The sequence below is a fragment of the Elephas maximus genome, chromosome 6 (genome assembly GCF_024166365.1).
Source record: "Elephas maximus indicus isolate mEleMax1 chromosome 6, mEleMax1 primary haplotype, whole genome shotgun sequence".
Lineage (NCBI taxonomy): Eukaryota > Metazoa > Chordata > Mammalia > Proboscidea > Elephantidae > Elephas > Elephas maximus.
Genome location: NC_064824.1, coordinates 130,562,523 through 130,588,572, shown reverse-complemented (window position 1 = coordinate 130,588,572; position 26,050 = coordinate 130,562,523). Strand labels below are relative to the sequence as shown.

The 26,050-nt window shown below is 41.2% G+C and overlaps 1 protein-coding gene across 2 annotated transcripts in view; it reads left to right on the top strand.

Annotated features, from left to right (window-relative positions):
• Positions 1–26,050, top strand: part of SPHKAP (SPHK1 interactor, AKAP domain containing) — a 189,070-nt gene that overhangs the window by 139,435 nt on the left and 23,585 nt on the right. For both annotated transcript variants that reach the window (XM_049888379.1, XM_049888378.1), the window contains exons 4-7: positions 7,999–8,058; positions 9,971–10,105; positions 18,917–19,172; positions 20,651–24,407. In XM_049888379.1, coding sequence (XP_049744336.1) covers positions 7,999–8,058; positions 9,971–10,105; positions 18,917–19,172; positions 20,651–24,407 — 4,208 coding nt within the window. The remainder of the gene's footprint in view (positions 1–7,998; positions 8,059–9,970; positions 10,106–18,916; positions 19,173–20,650; positions 24,408–26,050) is intronic.

Below are 26,050 nucleotides of genomic sequence, written 5' to 3'. Positions count from 1 at the left end.
AGAATCAAAGCCTCTTTTCACATTTACAATCCCTAACAGGGACCGATTACCACAGATTAGTAAGTAATCACAAGTAAACCCGTGCTTACCTTGCTTACTGGGTAATCTACCCCTGTACAACAGAACAAAACACTGCCTGGTCCTGTGCGAACATTACAGGATTCTCTCTATGTGAAATGTTCAGAATAGGCAAATCTGTACAGACAGAAAGTAGATTAATGGTTACCTAGGACTGGGGATTTAATTTTACTTGAATCCACAATCAACACTCAGGAAAACAGCAGTCAAGAAATCAAACAACATATTGCATTGGGCAAATCTGCTGCAAAAAAAAAAAAAAAACTCTTTAAAGTATTAAAAAGCAAAGATGTCACCTTGAGGACTAAGATTCACCTAATTCAAGCCATAGTGTTTTCAATAGGCTCATATGCATGGGAAAGCTGGACAGTGAATAAGGAAACTAAAGAAGAATTGATGCCTTTGAATTGTGATATTGTCAAAGAATATTGAATACACCATGGACTGCCAGAAGAACAAACAAATCTGTCTTGGAAGAAGTATAGCCAGAATGCTCCTTAGAAGCAAAGATGGAGAGACTTCATCTCAAGTACTTTGGACATGTTATGATGAGGAACCAGTCCCTGGAGAAAGATCATGCTTGGTAAAGGAGAGGGTCAGCAAAAAAGAGGAAAATCTTCAACAAGATGGATTGACAACAGTGGCTGCAACAGTGGACGCAAACATAGCAGTGATTATGAGGATGGCGGAGGACTGGGTGGTGTTTTGTTCTGTTGTGTATAGGGTCGATAGGAGTCAGAACCGACTTGAGGACACCTACCAACAACAACAGCAGGACTGGGGAGGGGTGTTGGGGGGGTGGGGAGGAGGAGGGAATAGAGAGTGATTACTAATGGGTATGGTTTCTTTTGGGGATGATGAAAATGCTGTAAAATTGATTGTAGCGAAGACTGCACAACTCTGAATATACTAAAGACCATTGAATTATTCACTTTAAGTTGGTGAATTGTGTGGTATATGGATTATACTGTGAAACCTGTAAGAGGCAGAACTTGATGGTCTACCTTGTTTGGTTCTCGCAAGTTTTCCGCCTTCGACAGGGTGCAGTAGTAGCACTTTTCTATCACTCGTGTCAGTGGAAAATATTTGAATTTCCCTTCTCTGACAGGTTTCCGCCTTACACAGTTTCCAGCTCTTGCAGGTTTTACTGTATCTCACTAGCTGTTATCTTAAAAATAATAAATATATACCCAGAGGTCCCAACCTAAGAGATTTTGATTAAATAGCTCCGGTGTAAGGCCCGGGAATGTGTAAGCTTAAAATGTCTGCCCAAACAATTCTGATGTGTGTCCAAAGAGGTTAAGTGCTCGTGGTCATAAAGCCAATTAAAAACAAAACTAAAACTTAACATTTAGTCTTCAGGCCCCTAGTGCAGCTCATTCTAGGAGCAAGCCACTACATGATGGTATGCACTATGTATTTTTTTCTTTTTCTTCTCATCCTCAGCTCTCTTTCTCTCTCCTGGTATGGTTCCTCTAATTTCAACATCTGCTTTCCTCTCTCCCCTTCCAGGAAATTGGTGGTCCTCATAGTTACTCTTTGGCCTTAAGACTTCCAACTAGTAGAAGGTGATCAACTGTCAGTATTTAGGTCTCACCTCACAATTGCCAAGCCATTGGATGTGCTGTGGTCTCCTCTCCCAACAAAAGCATGAGCGCCAAGAGCAGAGCCAATGGCTACACATTCCCTTCTATAGCAGTGCCCACAGCCTACAACTACCACCTGGATTCATGCAGCAAGTATATATTGTACAATTGCTCTATGTCCAGACAACACAGTCCTTGGCCATCATAGGGTTTTGGGGAACACAGGACTGTCTTCTCATAAGCAAATATTTGCAATTCTTCTTGAAGGCCCTCAGAACTAAAAATTGTATTAATCCCTAAAATCAAAATTAGTTTCTAGAATATGTGCTTTGCACTTAGGGACCAGGTCTTCACATGACCAGTCTAGTGTTGGCATATTGGTGGTGGTGTTACCTGCCATACAACCAACTCCATCCACAACAGAATGAAATGCTGCCCAGTCTTGCTCCATCCCCATGATCAGTTACAGATTGGACCATTAAGATCCATAGGGTTTTCAATGATTGATTTTCTTCCTAGTCTGTCTTAGTCTGGAAACTTTGCTGAAACCTTTTCAACCTCATAGCAACATTCAAGCCTCCACTGACAGACAGGTGGTCACTGTGCATATGAGGTGTGTTGGCTGGGATTGGCATATGGTGGGTTTTGATAAATAACTGCTGATTGATGGAAAACACAAATTAGCCACCCCAGGTCTTACTGGTGAACTGCTGAGTGGCTAATAAGCCATGAAAAGGCTATTCCTTAAGCATAATATAGGAAAACATCACATGGTGCTATGTATGTAAACTATGGTAGTTTTCCATTATCCCTTTATTTGTATATACCTGGAGCATGCTTTTTCAAGCAGGTGAAGTGCAGAAATACATTGATCTACTGATTCTCTGGTTTGTATAGGCTCTGAATATTCACACAGTGCCTACTTTTGAAAAGAAAACACCTGCCAATTGTGAGAGGCCTTTAAAATGGAAATTTAAAAGAATGTTATTTATCTGATCAATATATATTAGACATTATACATAGGTGTATCCTCTTGTTGCAAAGGAAATGTCTTTTAAAACAACAAAAAATCTTCAATTTTTAGCAGGGAAATAATTACCTTAAGAGTAGCATACTTATTTTTTAATTTTTTTTTTTTTTTTTTGAGCTAGTTAGAAAGTTGGTTTAATATATGGCTAGTTAAAAGATCTCTCACGTTTTGGAAATTTCTATACCTTTTACTGTTTCTTTGGTCATAAATTGCTTGAAGAGCTACCCCCAAAAGAATGTTTCAAAAATATATTTTTTTTATTAAATATTGACAATATGAAGATCCAAGAGGCCTGGCAGTCTCAAGTGTAAATAAAACTTGGTACTTTATTTTGTATGATTGCATTAATCATTGCAAAGCAATAATAAGTGGATACAAATGCAGCATCATCCCAAGCAGTCAAGCAAGTGTGTTCCAGAATAGCTCACAGCACCGTGGCGTGGCGTTGATGTACAGAGTGCCATTTTAGCTACCATCAGCCTAAAGTATCAATCACAGAAAATGCTATACTCATTAAAAGATCGTTGGTCCAAGATCCTGTATCTAGCAGAATTCTTTTGCTTGGAATAAGAAGGAAGTCAATTTTTTCCTTGGAAGCTTTGTGGATCAGCATTTTGATACCCTCAAATTAAGGCATCCTGTTATATCCCACTTGGCCAGATGGTTGCATTGTTAGAAGCTGCTGAAAGAAGGAATTGGTTTCCTGGGAAGATAAACCATAAGTATGTATTTGATCATATTCACAAGTCAAATGTCTAGAATTAAAGGCACTTTGGCACCAGGATTTTGGTAATATTTTCTAAGCAATCTCTTCTTATAATAATTTCCTTAATTAATAGGTTTTAGCTGCCTTCTGAACAGATGGAAAAATACCCAACAGAGGAAGTCAGAAGTCCTGCATCCTTGGTGAAACCTCAAAACCCTGCTGTCATATGACCGCTTGCATAGAGATTTACTTCTTCTTGTTGTTAGTTGCTGTCTGGTCAGCTCTGACTCGTGGTGACCCCATGTACAACAGAACAAAATATTGCCAGGTCCTGTGCCATCTTCGTGACTGTTCATGATTGTCATTAAGCTTAAGTCCGTTGCTACGACCACGGTGTATTTTGAGTGCTGTCCAGCCTACAGCGATCATCTCCCAGCACTATATTGGACAACATTCTGTTGTGATTTACACTGTTTTCATGGGTTAATTTTTAGAAGTACATTGCCAGGCCATTCTTCCTGGTCTGTCTTAATCTGGAAGCTCCACTGAAACCCGTCCACCATGGTTGACTCTGCTGGTATTTGAAATAATGGTGGTATAGCTTTCAGCATCATAGCAACATGCAAGTCACCACAGTATGACAGAATGGCAGATGGGTAGTGGATTTGCCTTATTGAATGCGTAATTCAGTGTCATTTCTAGACCATTGCATTTGGCAATCAGAACAGTCCAAGATGCTGACTAAAATTAATACATGACAAAAGAAAACTATCTACAGCAGTCCCCAGTTTACTAATGAGATCTGTTCCTGAGTGTGTCTTTAAGAATTTGTAGGTAAGTTGAAACAGGTGCATAGGGTTCTTATTGAGCCTTACTTTAGTGCAAGAAAAGACTTAAAACTTTTTCAATGACATAAAAGCTGCACAGGCAGCAGGTGAAGGTGATTGTGATGAACAATTTGTTGCCAGCAGAGAGAGGTTGGTTCAGTTGTTTCAACGTGAGGGCAAATGTATATAACATTAAAGGGCAAGTAGAGGGCCAGCAAAAAAGTGGAAGACAACGAGATGGATTGACACAGTGGCTGTAACAATGGGCTCAAACATAACAATGATTGTGGGCATGATGCAGGACTGGCAGTGTTTTGTTCTGTTGTACATAGGGTTGCTTTGAGTCAGAACCAACTCAACGACAACTAACAACAGCATGAGTTGCCCATAAATCAGATGCTGGTAATCTGGGAACTGCCTATACTTGCAGTATGAGTTTTTAACACTGATAACCCTTATCAGTTCTTTTCTGCTTTCAGTTTTAAAAATCAAACCTGTTGTTTTTTTTTTTAATCAGACATAATGATACTGTACTGTTTTTGTCTGGTTTAATTTGTATTAAAATAAGACTAGTAAATACCGTCATCTCACAAACGTTGCTAAGAATTACAAAATCCGTTTTAAAATTATTTTATTTTTCTTATTTCTAGTTTAGATTTTAATGTTAGCCTAGAAGTCCCTGGTTGGCACAAATGGTTAAGCACTCGACTACTAGCCAAAAGGTCAGCAGTTCGAACCCACCCAGAGACACCTCAAAATAAAGGCCTGGTGATCTGCTTCCAAAAGGTCACAGCCTTGAAAACTCTATGGAGAAGTTCTACTCTGCACACTTGGGGTTGCCACGAGTTGGAATCGACTCGACGGCAACTGTCAACAACAACATTGCCCTCTCTCTCACACAAGCCTTTCACAAAAATATGCCTTCTATCACTAGCTAATAAAATTTCACAGTAAAATTTTATTTTTAAAGATGCCTCTATGATGCCACATTTATGAAAATAGAGTTAAAAATAAAGGAAATAATTGAGATTACTTGACTAAATAATCCATATTACTACACAGAAAAAATATCATACTGCCTATAAACATTTAAATTTTCACTATGTACAAATGACTTTGAAGAATATTAGATACTGTAAAAGTTGGAATCAAAAAGCAATGTTATTTTCTAAGGGATACTTATTCCTATGATGTTTTATTTTAAAACCGTAATAATGACAGAAGAGCAGCATTTGAGCATAGAAGTTTTGAGTATGACCACAAAATTAGTTGTGTTACATAGGCAAGAAAAGACGTCTTTGTATTCTCTCTGTGATGATGTTGTTTTCATCTGCTTAGGCTGAGTTTTGTCAGCAGATGGTCTAAACAACGACATCTGCAGACGCAAAATGAATGTATTTTATCTGAAGAGAAAGGAGCTTCCATTCCAAGAAAAACATTAACACCATTTTACATGTCCTCATTACCAATTATGGAGCTCAACATGGAGCCTTATTCTATTTTTTTTTTTTTTAATTTTTATTGTGGTAAAGTAACAAAACGTTTACCATTTCAGCCATTTTTGCGTGTACGACTCACTGACATTAAGTTTATTAGCCACGTTGTCCAACCGACATCACTACCCACTTCCAAATTTTGTCATCACCCTTAACCAAAACTACTGTGTAAGCCGTACCTGCCCCTCCCTCATGTCCTCCTTGCACCCACCCCAGGTAACCACTGAAGAACTTCAGTCTCTATGTGTTTGCCTATTCTGGATATTTCATGCAAGTGGGATCATTCAATATTTGCCCTTTTGTGTCTGACTTATTTCACTCAACAATGTTTTCAAGTAAACATTGAGACACGAGGGCGTCAGACCAGAGATGATACCACACTGTGAACATGATTTTCCCAGAACCAGAAATATGTAGATCATGGAGAGGAAACAAGGTTTAAGCGCCAGAAGCTAGTCTGTGGGAAAGTCTTCCCACCATCAGATACTGAAACTTGCGAATGGGCGATTGAGTTCTCATTGATGTCTAGTCAACCCAGAAGTTCTCGCCTGGTGGGAATTTATTTGATAATGCAATACTGAAAATTGTAAATGCACCACACTCTTTTTTCTCTCTCTTTTTGTGGGAATCACGCAAAAGAGATCTTCTCCAAATTCTTACGTTCTTAAGAGCACAAACTTGTAATAGTACTATAAGTAGTGGTTATGCTACAAGAACTCATATATGAAAGAAATTATATAGTAGTTTCTACCAAATAGGAAACTCAAAAAATATATAACATGATCAATAAAAGTTTGTGATCCTGAAAAAAATTACAACCAACTATCTTAGAGGAAGACTAAATTACCTTTCTGTTCTGTTTATAGAAAATAATTAAAAACTACTATCGTTTGAAGAGTCAAAGTGTGTCCAGCCAAAAATGTAGAGAAAAGTATTATGAAGGTGTGTTGGACACTTGACTAGTTAAAAAATTTCTTTTTTCTGGAAGTTGTCGTTGTTATGGTATTGGTCAGCCTCCTTTAATTTGAGATTTGTAGAGATTTCTTCTCTCCCTCTAAATAAATATTCACTGTCACACCTAATTTAGAATTTTTAATTTTGTTATTCTTTTTCTTAAAGAGGGTCTCCTGAAATTGTATTCACAATACCAAAACACATTGCTATGGAGTCAATTTCAACTCATAGTGACCCTACAGGACAGAGTAGAGCTGTCCCATGGGGTTTCCAAGGAGCAGCTAGTAGATTCAAACTGCTGACCTTTTGGTTAGCAGCTCATCACTTAACCACTGTGCCACCAGGGCTCCTTGAATTCATAATAAAAAAAAAAAATAGGTCCTATAAAACCTGGATCCTCCCCTACCCCCAAGATAAAGAAAGATACACATGTCAAGTATAAGCATGGAGTTGTTTCATCCCTTGCTATGTTCCCATCTTGGCCCAGCTGGGAAGTGTGGAGGGTTTCCTTCAGATCCAAACAGGGTTTCACGTTGCAGCCCAAAATGAAGGGAGTTTCATCCTCGAAGAACTAAAGATATTACCATAGATGCCTTTCTTTGGTCTTTTTGCTTTGCCCTTTCCCACTGGGATAGAGGGATAAGAGCCTTGTGATTTCCAGGGGCAAGGTAACGTACCTTGGTTTAAAAAGGTGAATGGAAAATCATTTAGTCAGTTCCATAACTGCAGTTGCAGCTACATGTTATTAAAGAGCCCTGAGATCTAATGGATATTGAACTGGGCTTCCAAGGACGAGACTTGATGACCACCTGAATATTGTCAAACTCTGTAGATCATGAACCCCTTCGGAGCGCCAGCTACTATATATGCTTCCATGTTCAGTGTCTGCAAAGGCACTAACGCCCAGTTCCTCCCTACTTACCCATCTTATTCACCCAAAGAGAGAGAGCCTCTGAGTAAGGCTGGAGTGGCTTTTCATGCTCCCCCTCCAGATGCCCGTCAAGATATTCCTAACAAGCAGAAGAGATAGCTTGCTGCTACGAGATTGCTGACTCCTATGCACTTGTTACATTGGCTCTAATACAAGGAGATTTTTTTTTTTTTTTTTTGGTTTGCTGGACCATGAAAGGAAGAGGCATTCATGGAATCAGTGGGCTGGCAGCAGGAGTAAGGTGTTGGAGACCTACTTAGAAGCCCAAGGGTAAAACAACAGTGTCTTTGCCAGATAAACTACATAAAAGGTGTAGGAATCTCAAATCCTTTGCACCAAAAAAAAGGACTGTCTAGTATTTCATCTGACTGTTTTTGGCCTCTTTTCCAGGTCTGCTTTGTGAATCTGGATGTAAGCAAGGAAGAGAGCAGCACAGATCACCTGCAACAGGTAACACATGGGATTCAAGCTCTCCAGGAGCTCTTTACAAGGTCCCTCTACACTGATGGAGAATTTGACATTTCATCTTAAAGGTTGCTCATTTTGTCAGAAGAATCTTTCGTTAGATGGTTTTATCACGGCCCATTTTCCTGGCCCTTTCCTGCCACTTCTTACGCAGTTTGTACTTCTGCCTTAGTGGGGCTTGCCTTCCCAGGTAGGAGGGCTGCTCCCTAAGCAAATGCTTCCTCCTGCCCACCAACTCATGAAGTGATTTTCTCTGATCTCCCAGCTCTCAAATACCCTGTCTGAGATGACTTTTCCAAAGCCTGCTTGGTACCAGCCAACCCTTCCCTCTGGCCCTCAGGTTTGCTGTTTTCTGCTGCTTTAGTCCAATGATCCATATCTAAGCTTGGCTTACCAGTACTACACTCATCCTGTGACATCTGAATGAGGGAGGTGGTGGTTCAGTGATAGAATTCTCACCTTCCATGTGGGAGACCCGGTTTCAGTTCCCAGTCAATTCACCCCAAGCATAAGCACCACACGTCTGTCAGTGGAGGCTTGTGTGTTGCTATGACACTAATGGAAACCGTGGTGGCCTAGTGTTTAAGTGCTGCAGCTGCCAACCAAAAGGTCTGCAGTTTGAATCTACCAGGAGCTCCTTGGAAGCTATATGGGGCAGTTCTACTCTGTCCTATAGGGTCACTATGAGAATCGATTCAACGCCAATGAGTTTCTTCTTTTTTTTTTTTTATAGTATGATACTAACAGGTTCCAGCAGAGCTTCCAGATTAAGGCAGACTATGAAAAAAAGCCTGGTGATCTCTTTCAGAAAAATAAGCTGGCGAAAACCCTATGCGTTGGGTTATTATCTTATTAAGGAGCCCTGGTGGCACAGTGGTTAAAGGGATTGACTGCTAACCAAGAGGTTGGTGGTCCAAAACCACCAGTGGCTCTGTGAAAGAAAGATGCAGCAGTCTGCTTCTGTAGAGATTTACAGCCTTGGAAACCCTATAGGGTTGCTGTGAGTCAGAATCGACTTGACGGTAGCAGAATTTTGGTTATCATTTTATTAGAGGCATTAAGAGAGAAAATTTTCCCAAACTACTATTTATACTTGTACTTTGATAGTAATTATAAAATGTTTACATTCAAAAATGTAAAACTGGAGAACTTTTAGAGCTTTACATTTAAGAAGTTTTCTGTTTCAGCCTCAACCCTATGCTTCTCTTCTAGTGATAACTTTAGTAGATTAAGTAGTCTACAGTATGGTCAGTTATGTGAATTAATGAATTATTTCTGTAAGTAAAAATGTTTTGGGGTATTTATGAACTGATACTTCTTTTGCCATGAGACCAGAAGAACAGGATGTTGCCTGGTTACCATTACTGAACTTTCTGATCAAGGATCCAGTAGATGGATCCTGGTCAAAAAGAGCAAAAATGAGGAACATAATTTTAAATTCTTATAGAAACCAGACTTAGTGGGCCCCGTGGAACTGGGGGAACCCCTGAATCTATTGCCCTGAGATAATCTTTAAGCCTTGAACCGAAACTATCCCATGAAGTTATCTTTAAACAACTTAGCTCAACTAGTAAAGAGTGTTCACCTTGAGCAGTGCACTCTTTTAAAGGATTATCTATATGAAATCAAACTGACAGTAGTAACTCTAAAACACAGAGGAGAATTTTAGGGGACAGAAAGTCTATGGTGGTGAAACAATATGGGTAGGGAGAATGAGAATGGTGACACAATGCAAAGACTGTAACCAATGTCATTGAATTGTACTTGGAGAAAATGTTGAATGGGTATAATATTTTGTTTTACAAAAAATAATATTAAAGAAAAGAAGAAGAAAAATTTGGAGGGTAGTATTTTGAAGGTGAAATCATCTACACTAGTAAATATTCTTGCCCTATAGAAATTGGTCAACGTTTCACCAGATCTTCCAAAACTTATCAGCTCTATGAACGTCCAACAGCCAAAAGAAAATGAGATTGTCCTACTAAGTGGGTTAACATCTGGAAATCTCCAGGCAGATTTTGAAGTTTCACAGGTAAGAAATAAAAACTGTTCATAAGCCATTCACAAGTGCTGTGTTATCTGCAGATAACTCTCAGCCCAAATCAGAATGAACCAGAAACATGCTATATGTAAGTTCTCATAGTATAAGAGGGACCCTGGTGGTGTGGTGGTTAAGAGCTACACCTGCCAACCAAATGGTCAGCAGTTCAAATCCACCAGCCGCTCCTTGAAAACCCTATGGGGCAGTTCTACTCTGTCTACAGTGTTGCTATGAGTTGGAATTGACTCAACAGCAACGGCTTTGGTTTTTGGTTATAGTATAAGAATCAAAGATTTCTTTGTATTCAAGTATAGTCTACATTTGTATTTCTCCTAAATATTGCCACCCAGAGTTTGATGGAGCTTCCCTTATATCAACTCCTAACATTTATCTTTTCAAGTTCATGGTGCTAAGCAGACAAGAGAAAGCACACTAGGTAAGCATTGGTTAGTGAACATGATTTTCCCTAACTCAGTTGAACAGTCAAATATAGGATTGTCTTCTGTTTCAGGAACAATACCAAAATTTCCATTCATACTGTGTAGCCCCAGAATCCCACAATTTCATCCTTCTGGATGTCATTTATCCCTTGTTGCTGTTAGGTGCAATCGAGTCGATTCAATTCGTAGTGATCCCATGCGACAGAGTAGAACTGCTCCATAGAGTTTTCTAGGCTGTAATCTTTACAGGAGCAGATCACCAGGTCTTTTTCTAGCAGAGCTGCTGGGTGGGTTCGAGCCACCAACCATTCAGTTAGCAGCCAAGTGCTTAACCGTTACACCACCAGGGCTCCTTCATTTATCCCTATGAGAAAAAAAATCAGTCAAGCGAATAAATACAGGATAGTAGGCTCAAGGATAGAAAGGAACTTTCCTGGGCCCAAAGGAATAAAATTCCTCCTAAAAATAATGTAGGACCTAAAATATTATTATTATCATTCATTGTACTGATAACTCATTGCCGTTAGGTAATTTATTATAATACTATGTCTTTGAAGAAAAATAGGTAAATTTGTCTGATCATTTTCCAGGAACAATATATAAAAGGCTTCTAAAGGCACACAGTATAAAAGGTAGCTAATATACAAAATTAGATATACTGACAATGATACATAATATAGCTACAGAGTAAAACAATGGGCATCTATGTTCCTCTAAATTGTTCTTTTAGTTTTGCTGGCAATTTTCAAAATCTTTTGTTCTTCAACCCTTCAAACTTTCAAAAATCTTAGAAGGTCATCCACTCTTTGTTGCTGTATGCGAGAGGCTTCATAAAGATCTACATACAGCCCGTTAGGGTTTGCTAATCAAGACCAGAAAACATACTTCTCAGTCTAAGAGCACATTTCCTTAGGGAGAGTTTCAGCTTCTGAACGAGAACACAGATGTCTTAGGCTGGGTTCTCTAAAGAAGCAAAACCAGTGAAGCATCTATATCATCTATCTGTCTATCTACCTACCTACCCACCTACCTACCTAATCTATCTGTCTGTCTATCTAATCTATCTATCTATCTATACATAGAGAGATTTATATCAAGGAAATAGCTCATGTGGTTGTAGATGCTGAAAAGTCCCAAGTCCGTGGATCAGGCTGGAGTCTTCTCCTGACTCATGTAGCTGCAGGGGCTGGTGAAGCCAAGATCCAGACTTTGGAGTCTGACAAATCCCAAGATCAGCAGGCAAGCTGCTAGCTCCAGTCCCAAGAACTGGAGGTCAGATGAACAGGAGCCAGCTGCAGGATCCAGAATGGGCAAAAGCCTGCAAGCCTTGCCAGAAAGTCCACCTATATTAGATATAGGCCACACCTCCAAGGAAACTCCCTTTCAGCTGGTTGGCTACTCACAGCAAATCCCATCATGGAAGTAATCACATTGTAATACAACTGCCAAACTACATCATAACTGCCAAACCACTGAGAATCTTGGCCAAGCCAAGATGACACACAACCTTAATGATCACAGCAGATAATCGCTGTAAGTGCCCTCTCTTTATATTAGACAAGAAATATTTAAACCTGAGTTTTGAAAGCATCTCCACACTAGGGCTGTATTTCCTCTGCTGCTACTTTCTGGCATTGAGATCCTGCATCACAAGTAAAAAGGTTTTGCTTCATCTAGGATGGAATGCATGAGGTCTCCGTGAGCGGAATCGACTTGACAACAACTGGTTTGGTTTGGTTTGGTTTAGGATCCCACTCCCCGCCAAAAAAAAAAAAAAAAAACTCACTCTCATTGAGTCAATTCAGACTCCTAGCAACCCTATAGGACAGAGTATAACTGCCCCATAGGGTTTCTAAGGCTGTAAATCTTTATGGAAGCAGACTGTCATACCTTTCTTTAGGATGAGATACACCAATATAACAAATGAAACTCCAGGTGTAGCAGCCCAAATAGAAACTAATGCTGCTGGGGGCCAAAACTTTTGTCCCTGTCCTATTGCATCAAGGGAGAGGACAAACATTATCCCTTGCCCTCATAGTTTAGGCTAAGCACATATATGCACACTGGGTGACAGTTTTTATTAATGAAGCAAGAATTTGACTGTTTGTAGTGACTTCAGCCTTGCTAGCCAGGAAAGCAGCGTAATGGAATAAAAGTCATTTCGTATTTGAAGTCAGCAGATCTGGATCTTTCTGAGCCTCAGTTTGCCAGCCTATGAGATCTGGATAAAAACGATTTCTATTTTGTAGGATTGCCTTGAGAATGAGACAGAAGCCGCTGGATGGCAGAAATGATTAATATGCTTGGTTACTAATTTTCATGGATTGAATTGTGTCCCCCAGAAATGTGTGTATCAACTTGACTGGGCCATGATTCCCGGTATTGTGTGATTGTCCGCCATTTTATCATCTGATGTGATTTTCCTATGTGTTGTAAATCCTGCCTCTATGAGGTTAATGGGAAACCCTGGTGGTGTAGTGGTTAAGTGCTACGGCTGCTAACCAAAGGGTCGGCAGTTCGAATCTGCTAGGCACTCCTTGGAAACTCTGTGGGGCAGTTCTACTCTGTCCTATAGGGTCGCTATAGGGTCACTATGAGTCGGAATCGACTTGACAGCACTGGGTTGGGTCTGGGATGATGTTAGTGAGGGGGGGATGGGTGGCAGTTGTGTTGATGAGGCAGGACTCCATCTGTGGGATTGGCTTGTGCCTTGAGCTGGTTTATTTGGAATATAAAAGAGAGAAGCAAGCAGTGAGACAGGGGGACCTCATACCACCAAGAAAGCAGTGTCAGGAGCAGAGCACATCCTTTGCACCTGGAGTTCCTGTGTGGAGAAGCTCCCAGTCCACTGGAAGATTAATGAGAAGGACCTTCCTCTAGAGCCATCACAGAGAGAAAGCCTTCCCCTAAAGCTGATGCCCTGAATTGAACTTTTAGCCTACTTACTGTGAGGAAATAAATTTCTCTTCATTAAAGCCATCCACTTGTGGTATTTCTGTTATAGCAGCACTAGATAACTAAGACACTAACCAAGAGGTTGGAGGTTCAAGTCAACCCAGAGGTGCCTTGCAAGAAAGACCTGATGATCCCCTTCTGAAAAATCAACCGTTGAAAACCCTGTGGAGCACAGCTCTTCTCTGACACACATGGGGTTGCCATGAGTCAGGGTGGACTTGACAGCAACTGGTATTTTTTGAGAATGAGACTATTGTTTTTGTTAGGTTCCATGGAGTCAGTTCCAACTCATAGAGACGCTATGTACAACAGAGCCAAACCCGGGGGCCGGGTCTGGCATCATCCTCACAATTATTGCTACTTCTGAGCCTATCATTGTAGCCACTGTGTCAGTCCATCTCATTGAGGGTCTTCCTCTTTTCTGCTCACCCTTCTAATAACATGTCCAAAGTATATGAGATAAAGTCTCGCCATCTTCACTTCTAAGGAGCATTCTGACTGCACTTCTTCCAAGGCAGATTTGTTCATTTTTCTGGCAGTCCATGTTGTTGTGTTGTTGTTAGGTGCTGCCAAGTCACTTCCAACTCATAGCAACCCTATGTACAACAGAATGAAACACCATCTGGTCCCGTGCCATCCTCATGACTATTGTGGTTAAGCCCATTGTGGAAGCCACTGTGCCAATCCATCTCGTTGAGGGCCTTCCTCTTTTTCACTGACCCTCTATTTTACCAAGCATGATGTCCTTTTCCAAGGACTGATCCCTCCTGATAACATGTCCAAAGTATGTGAGATGAAGTCTCACCATCCTTGCTTTTTCCAAGACAGATTTGTCCATTCTTTTGGCAGTCCATGGTATATTCAATATTCTTCTTCAACACTGTAATTCAAAGGTGTCAGTTATTCTTCAGTCTTCCTTATTCACTGCCCAGCTTTCGCATGCATATGAGGCAATTGAAAATACCATGGCTTGGGTCAGGCACACCTTAGTCCTGAAGGTGACATCTTTGCTTTTTAACACCTTAAAGAGGTCTTTGGCAGTTGATTTGCCCAAAGCAATGCATCTTTTGGTTTCTTGATTGCTTTTTCTGTGGGTGTTGATTATGGATCCAAGCAAAATGAAATCCTTGAGAATGCCAGTCTTTTCTCTGTTTATCGTAACATTGCTTACTGGTCCAGTTGTGAGGATTTTGTTTTCTTTATGTTGAGGTGTAATCCATACTGAAGGCTGTGGTCTTTGATCTTCATAAGTCAGTGCTTCCAAGTCCTCTTCACTTTCAGCAAGCAAGGTTGTGTCATCTGCATATGCAAGTTGTTAATGAGTCTTCCAATCCTGATGCCCCGTTCTTCTTCATATAGTCCAGGTTCTCGGATTATTTGCTCAGTATACAGACTGAATAAGCATGGTGAAAGAATACAACCTTGATTCACGCTTTCCTGATTTTAAACCCGTATCCCCTTGTTCTGCTCGAATGACTGCCTCTTGGTCTATGTACAGGTTCTGATGAGCACAATTAAGTGTACTGGAATTCCCATGAGATTAAACAGGTGAAAAGCACTTTGTTGAAAATAAACTGTATTTTTTGTTATGAAAAAAATAGGGAGAGTAAATATTTTAGGAAACCCAACATTTTGCAAAAAATACCATTGAAACTGTATTTTTCTGTTGAAAAATCCTGTTTCAAGAAACTATTTCGTCTCCAGAGTTCAAGATACATAGTTTTAAAAACAATACAATAGATCAATTAATGATTAATAAAGTGAGGAGGCTTTATTTCTAGGTAGTCAGGTACCCCTGACTTTGTAGCTGCTAACAAGACTGGTACACAGTAAATATCACATGAATCCTTAGTAATTTATTGTTTGTCAACAAATTATACATAGTGCTTTGTATGCTCACTTTTCTTGGAAATCCTTACAGTAGAACTTGAAGATTCCATTCCTATTTTCTTTGTAATATGAACAAAATTTTGTAAAAAGTGACTCTGTTTTATAGAACACTTTTCCTAGATTTTGACAAGCACAATTATTATTGGGAAATCCCAGCTCTTTTCCAATATCTTTCTGAACATTGATATTGATGTTAATTGGTTCCAACCTTGAGTTGAACTTGTTATACTCTGATTAATCCCGGTTAGTATTCTTAAACACGACAGAAAATTAACTTAAGCACAAAGGAAATGTACACGTACACCTCACTTATCTACATGGTTAGGTTCCAAAGACCAGGTCGTTATGCAAAAATCAGCACTATCCAAAATACTTTTGATTTCCTACCCCAGCCTCCCCTTCTCCCTGGCCCCAGCCCTCCCAGCTGGGCAGCTGGGCTCGGCCTCACTCTGCTCACCCAAATCTGAATCCATACTGTGGGCTGCTGGCCGGGTGTCTTCACCCGCCCAGCATCCCACCTCAGACTCTGGGTTGCAAACAGTTAAGTGCTCAGATGCTAAATGTTTGAGACCACCCAGGGACACCTTAGAAGAAAGACCTGGCTATCTCTTCTGAAAAATGAGCCATTGAAAACTCCATGGAGCGCAGTTCTGTTCTGACACACATAGAGTCATCATGAGTCAGAGTCAACTCAGCAACTAGTTTTTGTTTTGGAATCACTTGGGCTGTGGATGAGGCAGATAATGGTGCCCTGCAAGGAAGTTAGGGTATGAGAGCCAGAAGAAGGACAAATGGATGCTGGGTCACAAAAGCAACACAGATATTCATTAGGGTCCGGTGGAGTTGAATTGCCAAAGACTGGTTAAAGATCATTCATCAAAAAGGTATTGAAAATTCTGCATACCTACATAAGAACTAGCCAAGAATTCCCTGTGAGTTACAACACTCAAACATTTTATTCTTTATTTCAAGGGTCCCTGTCTTTCGTATGTATCACGTCACCTTTCTACCATCCCCCAAAGTCCTTAAATCATTTTGTAGGTAGCATAATCCATGTATCTTAAGAGACCAGCAAGGCTGGAGCAATTTCAGCACTGAATCCCATCCTAGCCAACCATAGCTACTACCTACTTGTATAGGGATATTCTCAGCTTGCCTGCTTTGCCCCAGTAAAGGCTGGTTACCTGTTAATCCATAAATAAAGATGGAAAGATTGGCAGAGGCAACTTGAGCTGAGTAATTAAAAAAAAAAAGAGGTTTAAATCAGTCTTGAGGGAATAGCTAAACATTCCAGTAGGCCCCATGAGGGAGGGAACAAATGAGCTGCTATCAAAATGTAGTCTTTCTGGCCAGTCAGCCCCATTCATTAGCATAAGCGCTCAGGTGTGGTCTGGAGGCTCCTGTGATAACAAAGACACTTTAATCACTGGGCAACTCCAAGGAATCAGGGACAAAGACCAAATTCTTTGGGTGAAGTTAATGTAAACCCCACAATAGTCATCTCTCCTAGAATTACCCTAATTATATTCAATCAAAGATTATTAAAGGGTATTCATGTAAGAAAAAGATATTCTACTTTAAGAAGCAGAATATGCATGTCTGTGTATAGGGTTGCTATGAGTAGGAATCGACTCGCTGGCACTGGGTAGGTGGGTGTATGTAGAAAGAGCCTTGATGGCGCAGTGGTTAAGCGCTTAGACACTAACAGCAGGGTCTGTGGTTGGAACCCACCAGCCACTGCTCACGTGAAAGATGTGACAGTCTGCTTCCATAAAGATTACATCCTTACATAACATAGTTTATAAAGAAAATGTTGTACATTCTACTTTGGCGAGTAGCATCTGGGGTCTTAAAAGACTGAGTGGCCATCTAAGATACTTCACTGGTCTCACCCTGTCTGGAGCAAGGGAGAGTGAAGAAAACCAAAGGCACAAGAGAAAGATTAGTCCAAATGACCAATGGACCACAAGTACTACAGCCTCCACAGACTGAGTCCAGCCCAACTAGGTAGTGCCCAGCTACCACCACTGATCACTTTGACAGGGACCACAATAGAGAGTCCCAGACAGAGCTGGAGAAAAATGTAGAACAAAATTCTAACTCGCCTAAAAATAAAAACAGACTTACTGGTCTGACAGACTGAAAAAACCATGAGACTGTGGGCCCCGGACACCTTTTTAGCTCAGTAATGAAGTCACTCCTGAGGTTTACCTTTCAGCCAAAGATTAAACAGCCCCATAAAACAAACTGAGACTAAATGGGCACACCAGTCCAAGGGCAAGGACAAGAAGGCAGGAGGGGACAGGAAAGCTGGTAATAGGGAAACCATTGTTGAGAAGGGGAGAGTGTTGACATGTTGTGGAGTTGGCAACTAATGTCACAAAACAATATGTGTACTAGTTGTTTAATGAGAAGCTAGTTCTGTAAACCTTCATCTAAAGTACAATAAAGAAAAAAAAAAAGGAGGGGGAGAAGATTACAACCTTAGAAACCCATTCTGCCCTGTAGGGTCGCTATGATTCAGAATCGACTCAACGGCAGCGGGTGGTGGATGTGTGTGTATTCTTTGGCATCTGCACACACATACGCACCTTTAGGAACAAGGATTCCAAAATGGCAAGTTAAGTGGTATTAGACCCAATTAATTTAAACCATAGATAAGCATGATTTAAATAAGCCTTTTTAGAAAGTAAAAATTTAGGCATAAAATATTTCCCCCAAAGCATTTCAAATTGCACTTTGAGATACATTTACTTAGCTCCTCCTGCCCATTAAGTCTTGTTTTGATTCAATGAATTTTCTCTTAAAAATTAAATCAGTGTATTGTTCCTCTTACAAAAATGGAAATCCTGATGCCAAGGCCATGCTTGTGGTTTACTAGTAATCTGCACAAGAGCAAAGGAAAGTTTTTTATTGTTATTTTAGTGAAAAACAGTATGAATAGTGAAAATGAGTAATGGAGAAAAGCCATGTGGTTTTTAAGTCTAGAACTGAGCAGAATTACTGGGTCTATCTGGGACCCCATCCAATGATTTGGTCTTCATCACAGCTCTCCCTATACGCTAATCTTGCAGAGATAGTTCACTTCTAGCTGATTTCTTAAATTTCATGTTTGCTGCTCTTTCAGATGAGAAACACAAATTATAAAATCTAAATGTAGTTGATAGGATGCTTGCTGCACATCTGAAGTCCTGGCAGAGGTTTTACTGAAACTAAGACAGAAAAAGATGTTGATCAGAGACCCTGGAACTCAATTTAATCAAAAGAGGAAAACAAAATCATCTGATATGACTGTTCGGTTTTCCCCTAAGTCAAAATGTCTCCTAGGTACCCTGTGTTCCCAAGCATCGTTTGAATTTTTTTTAAGTAGTTCATCAGTACCAGCCCAGAAGATATTTCAAATATTTTAAAGGTCCCCGCTTCTTCTAAATTAAGAGATTGGTGGAAGGAGAAAGGTCAGAAGCAATAGTCTTTTATTTCCTTTTCAACAAATACCTTCTTTTCTCTCCACTTTTAGCGTCCTTGGCTGCCAGATATTTGCTTGGTCCAGTGCGCAAGGGGGAACAGACCAAACAGTACCAACAGCATCATCTTTGAAATCAACAAATTTTTGATTGGCCTGGAACTGGTGCAGGAGCGGCAGCTCCACGTGGAAACGAGCACCTTGAAACTGGAGGATGACACAAACTGTTCCTTGTCCTCAATTGAGGAAGACTTTCTCACTGCATCCGAGCACTTGGAGGAGGAAAGTGAAGTGGAAGAATATAGGAATGGTGAGAACTTTCCAATAAAACTGATGAGCATCCCGAGATTAGTCATTGTATAAAAATGTCTGGGTGAACTTTCAGAAAAGTTCCAGGCCACGTCAGTTTGGCTGATGCATCACAGTCTCCACTTTCTGAGTTAGGCAGGGGATGGGAAGGGCAAGAGAAGGCGAGTGAAGATGCTGACTAATGCCCATAATAGACTCAATGGTTGGATGGCTCCAGACTCCCTAAAGATGCCTTAGGGATGCTGAAGGACATCTGTATTCTTTAAAGGGAAATCTTCCTGCCTGATAAGAGATGGGAACATCACTGGGGGAGAAAATTAACTTTCCTAAGACATCCCTAAACCACATACTGGTTTGGAGCTGAGTTAGACTGACCTGAATTTAAATCCCAGCTCTACCACGTTGAGCCTGTGTAACTTGGAGCCAGTTATCTAATCTTTTTGAGCCCTGTTTCTTTATATGTCGTTTGGAACTTAATAATGCCTGCAACAATGATTGTCATGAGGGCAGAAGGAAATAACCCAAGAAAGTGCTTAAAAACAAACAGTTGCCATAGAGGTGATTCCTACTGATGGCGAACACATGTGTATCCAAGTAGAACTGTGCTCCCTAAGATTTTCAATGGCTGATTTTTTTGGAAGTATAGCACCTAGCCTTTCTTCTGGGTAGACTCTAACCTCCAACTTTGGGGTAGGCAGCCAAGCACGTTAACCATTTGCACCACCCAGGGACTTCATGAAGTGCTTGCCAAAACCAAAAATCAAACCAGTTGCTGTCGAGTCGGTTCTGACTCATAGTGATCCTATAGGATAGAGTAGAGCTGCCCCATAGGGTTTCCAAAGAGTGGCTGGTAGATCCGAACTGCTGACCTTTTGGTTAGCAGTTGAGCTCTCAACCACTGCACCACCATAAAGTGTTTAGCACTTATCTATCCAGCTCTTTCTATTAATACAGCTCAATGAACGATGGGTTCCTCTTACCCACTCTCAGCCTGAGAAGAAGGGACACCCCAGCTGTTGTTGCCACTGTCCCTGGGGCAAGTCCTATACAAACTTCAGAGCAAATGTCTTCAACAGACCCATTATCAAAGTGGCTCTAAACATCCTCCCTCCTCACTCTGTAATGTAGCCACTGGGAAATTCTAAGATGCCCTTATTTTGCATTGATTGCCACTTGAAGAATGGCTGCCAGTCCTCAGCTTGCAAACACTCTCTTCTGCCACTCTAGCCCTTATATTTGGATCCCATATTAGAAGCCATTTTGTTAGATGGCATTCCGTAATCAAACTCAAACATTTTCCAGATCCATTTTTCTTCAAGAAACATTCAATATGCCATATTTCGGGGAAAAGGAGCTGAAAAAAAAACAAAAAGAAGAGAGAGCTGATGTCTTAAGACATTTTTAAAAATCAGTCATTATTTTAGACCCTTGGCAACCTGCTACCCAAAACTAATAGTGGCCCTCATTTCTCCTCACTAGGTTTTGAAAATATAAATGTCTCAGGCAGTGTTTTGGAAAGTCAAAAGCCAAAGGAAACCACCCAGGAGGAATGGAATCACAACAAGGAAGAGTTGCTTTATGCTTTGGAAGACAAATATACTAACAAGTATCATCCACCGTTGGTTAAAACAGAAGGATCTCTAGAAAACGTAGCAGAAGAAGCAGACTTAAGGAGCCTGGAACCATCAGCCAAGACACCACAGTGGAAAGGCGAAGCTGTGGGGAATTTGAGACCCGCCACCAGTTATTATTGTTCAGAGAATGTTAAAGGTCAAGTGAAAAAATCACACGCATGCTATACTCCAGGCGATGCTTATTTCACCGGATTGGTTAGGAAAGATGTGCCTTCTGTATGTGGCACCATCATTGAGAATGGTAGCAACTTAGAGCCTGGAGCCCCTGGGGGTAGAAGAAAATCTCTTCCTCCCATCCAAGATGGAGAAGCCACGACCGGAGAGTATGCTACAAACTTAGCAGAATCCGTGCTGCAAGATGCATTTATTAGGCTATCTCAGTCTCAGCCTGCACTACCCCAGGAATCTGCAGTCAGTATTTCTGTAGGAAGTGCCATGCTTTCCAGTGACTGTTCCACAAAAGACACAGTGATCCCTCAGTCATGGAATGAGCTCCCCAAAATCGTCATAGTGCAGAGTCCAGATGGCAGTGATGCTGCCGCTGAGCCAGAAGTTTGCTCATGGCCTGAGACAGAAGTCTCCACTAAAACCCCAAGGGCCCTCGCTGGAGAGAACTCAAACAGACACCCCCAGAGTGCCCTAGAAGTAGTGTTAGCTTGTGCGGCCACTGTGATTGGAACCATTTCCAGCCCACAGGCCACAGAAAGACTCAAAAAGGAACAAGAATTGCTGGTATCAAGCAGTCTGCTGGGAGGCAGCGAAGCACTGCAAACTCAAGCCTCCCAGGAAATGAAAGAACCTTCTCTTGGTGAATACTCCTTTCCCTCTGCTTTGTGTGGCATGACTCAGGTAGCAAGTGCTGTTGCTGTCTGTGGCCTAGGTGAAACACAAGAGGTGAAGTGCCCTGTGGCGACAAGTGGCCTCTTCTCTGCAGCTCAGGCTTCTGCAGCAGTCCCCCCACTTGGTGGTTTAACGATGAAGAGGAACATGGAGCTGGGGAGTGAGGCCATTGCAGAGGCTCTGCTCAAGGAGGCCACGCTGGTTTTAATGAGACCAAACACCTATAGTAGCATCAAAGACCTCATGGAATCAATGTATGGGAAAATCATAGAAACTGCTTCAAGGCCTCAGACCCTGTGCTCAGAAAATATCCTCAGGAATGAACTGGCACAGAACCTGTCCAGTGTTATCCTGAAGCATTCCATTGATGAAGTTTATCAAAAAAATAAATTAGCTGAACCCAACGATGGTAGGCATCCATCTGATACTCTGGACACCTTAATGGAAAGTACAAATCAGCTGCTCTTCAGTGTGATCTATTTCACTTTCAAGAAGATGAGCCATCTTGTACAGCTGGGTGAAGGTCCCACTGTCCTTTCTAAGGAGACCATCAGATGGAGGGAAACAGAAATAGGCTACCAGCAAACCAATCAGCTAAGCACTGAATATGCCAGCAGTCATTCAACTAGCAATCTGCCCAACACTAGTCTTGTCATTAAAGAAGCTGTAGATGACATGCATCCAAAACAAGATAACAAGGGCGGAACGAGGCCAGGCCTCTTCAAGAATCCCAGTCTGCAAGCTGAATTGTCATATAGTCACAGTGTGCACAATTCCTCAACAGCTAAAGCACCCCCCAAGGAAATACATCTGAAAGGAACTACAGATGATATTACAAAAACCCATCATCCGATGTCCAGTCTCAGGGAGAAGGAACACAAGGGCTCTCCAGAGGGAGAGAGGGCACCTATGGTCAACAAAAGCAGAAAGGGATCCCAGGATGCTGAGGACAGTATTAACCCAAACACTCAAGAAAAATGCAATGGTGACATGCCTCTCAACAATGAAGTTCAAGTCAATCTGTCTTTGTTAGGGAATGACTTACTGCTTCCCTCTCAGCCAATGCTACAAGCAAAACATGCAGACATATGCTGCATTACAGACTTTGCGGAAGAATTAGCAGAGACAGTTGTCTCCATGGCAACTGAAATCGCAGCGATTTGCCTTGACAACTCCAATGGAAAACAACCCTGGTTTTGTGCGTGGAAAAGAGGGAACGAGTTTCTGGTTACACCAAACTTATCCTGCCGAACCTTGAAAAGGAAGAAGGAGAGCCAGACCAGTGGAGCCACGGTCAGAAAACACAAGCCGCCACGGCTCAGTGAGATCAAGAGGAAAACGGATGAGCACCCTGAGCTGAAAGAGAAATTGATGAACAGGGTTGTGGATGAATCTATGAACCTCGAGGACATCCCAGATTCTGTCAATGTCTTTGCAAATGAAGTGGCAGCCAAGATCATGAACTTAACGGAGTTCTCCATGGTGGACGGCGTCTGGCAAGCCCAGAGCTATCCTCGGAATCGGTTACTTGGTGACAGGTGGAACAGGCTGAAGGCCTCCAGCTGTGAAAGTATTCCAGAGGAGGACGCTGACAGCAGGGCCTATGTAAACAGCCTGGGTTTAATGAGTACCTTAAGTCAGCCAGTGAGCAGGGCCAGCTCTGTCTCCAAACAGTCCAGCTGTGAGAGCATCACTGACGAGTTCTCCAGGTTCATGGTGAACCAGATGGAAAATGAAGGGAGAGGTTTTGAGTTACTGCTGGACTACTATGCTGGCAAGAATGCCAGCAGCATTTTGACCTCAGCTATGCAACAGGCATGCTGGAAAAATGACCACCTGAGTGTAAGGCCAAGCTGTCCCTCCAAGCAGTCCAGCACAGAGAGTATAACTGAGGAGTTCTATAGGTACATGCTGAAAGACCTTGAAAGAGAAAGCAAAGACAGCCCTTCATCCAGAAGAAGCAGTCAAGATTGGACTGCTAGCCTACTGCCTCCTCCCCTGAGAGCCCCATTTTGTTATAGACAGTCATCTGTGCCAGACAGCCGCTCACCATGCACCAAGTTAACAGTGAATGCACCCATCAAAGCCAACTCCTTAGATGGCTTTGCGCAAAATAGGCAAGATTTCCTAAGCGTGCAACCAGTCAGCAGTGCTTCCTCCTCAGGTCTCTGCAAATCTGACTCTTGCTTATATCTCAGAGGTGGAACTGACAAGATCACGAATATGTTGATTCACGAAACGTGGGCAAACTCCATTGAGGCCCTCATGCGAAAGAACAAAATCATAGTGGATGATGTTGAACTAGTTGATGCTGAGCCTGTTTCCGGTGCCTCACCCACACAAGGGGACAAGTGTGCAAACAGATTAGCTTTGAGCGGAGTGCAAAGTGGGTCAACTCTGCTTGTTCAGGAATCTGTTGACTACCCAAGGAAAGAATCCCTTACCGAAAGCAAACATTCCTTAGTGTTAACTTCAAGCAAAGCTGGTTCTCTTAAAAACCACAACAGCATAGATTCTAAAAAAGAATCTTCCATGTGCCATGATGCTATCCCTCCAGACCACACCATGCAATCACTATGCTCAAGGGAAGTGCCTTTAATTCAGATTGAAACAGATCAAAGAGAAGAGTATGTTGGAGAACCTGAAGACTTCCTTTTCCAAAGCAGCCCCCATGAGGAAGCAGAAGAACATTCCAATGAAGAAAAAGTCCCAGACGTGGCAAGGAGCAGAGACACAGAGGGGAGCACCTGCCAAAACCATAGGTGAGTGAATCATCTCTTCTCCTAAGTAGGAGCCATGGGACTTGAGTTTGTATCTTAAAAAAAAAAAAAATTTTTTTAGGGTTTATTCGTATCTTACACATGTTGTTGTTTTGTGTCGTCAAGTTGGGTCTAACTCATAGCAACCCTATAGGACAGAGTAGAACTGTCCCATAGGGTTTCCAAGGAGCACCTGGTAACCTGGCAGTAATTCAAACTGCCAACCTTTTGGTTAGCAGCCAAGCTCTTAACCACAATGCCACCAGGGCTCCATCTTAGACGTAAGAGGGCTTTATTGATGCAAGAACTGAATTCCTGAGACAATAAACTACTTCCCTGGGTTAATATGCATTTGTAATGGAAGGTTGGAAGTGATTTTTTTTTTAAGCGTTTTTCACTTTTGTCTGTTCTAAAGATCTTTTCAAGGACATCGTGTTCTACAAATTCTGGCCCTTTAGCTGCATGACATAATCATGGCAATATAAGTGCAAAGGAACACTGTGCTATTGCAAATTCAGTGCTTCTTTTGCAGAGTATTGTAATGTAGGTGACTGCACTCATTAAATTTCTCCTTGTGTCACCTAGAGCAAGTTCCTTAATCTCTTCTTACTGCCATATACTCTTCTGCAGGTAGAAATAATAGTAGTACTTACATCATAAGAAGATTTTTAAGGTTTAGATAAAGAAAGGCACATAAAGCTCTTAATTCAGTGCCTAGGCCATTGTAAGAACTCAATAAATATTTGCTTTGTTGCTGTTGTCACTGTTGTTGTTTCAGGTTAGGGTATATGGTTGCCTTTATTGCAGGAGTTTTTGTACCAAGAGAACCCTATTATGACTAGCTTGAGAATTGTATTAAAACAAGAGAACTCCCAGAATTTGTAGGGGGAAAAATTAGTCAGATTTAGATTACATTTCCTAAGCTCAGAGTCGTTATCATGGGAATTGATGTGTCAAAATAGCTAAATACAAAATTAATCCCCTATGAAACAGTTTCTAAAGACTCAAGATGGAAACAAGAGGAAAGCAGGTGACATCGGCACTCTTAATTCTTTTTGGGGGTGGGTAAATATCAGGTCCTGACGACATTTTTAGGCTGCTCTCTGAGGATAAATATGAGGGATATTTTCATAACTCTTAAATTCTGTAAAGACTTAACAATTGAAATAAGAATCATTTTTCTTACATTTTTTTTTTTTTTTTTTAATTTGATAAAGAGTAACAGCTTCAGGATCCATTACGGAAGTCACACCCGAGTAGAAATACCTGTTATCTTTTAGGCCACCAAATCTATCAAGGTACCTGAGTTATGCCCACTGTGGAGAGTTTAAATGATTTAGGGTAGGCCTGTTCCTGGTTTCTAGGAAAAACATTGTCCAGTTAGTGGGCAGAAATGAGGCCTTAACACAGCACCCCCTCTCTGAGATAACTGAAGAGCAACATCCCTTCCAACTTTTTGCCACTTTGAGACCATGAGGCATGAAGAACAAACTGGGAGCTCTGAGCATATGCATGTCGCATTTGCTGATATAATCTGATTTTTTAGAAACATATTTTATGGTATTTGCTTAATTATATTTGCTTCAAGAAAAACTTACTCATCCAACAAATGTGAGAGTACTTATTCTTTGATATGCATTATAATT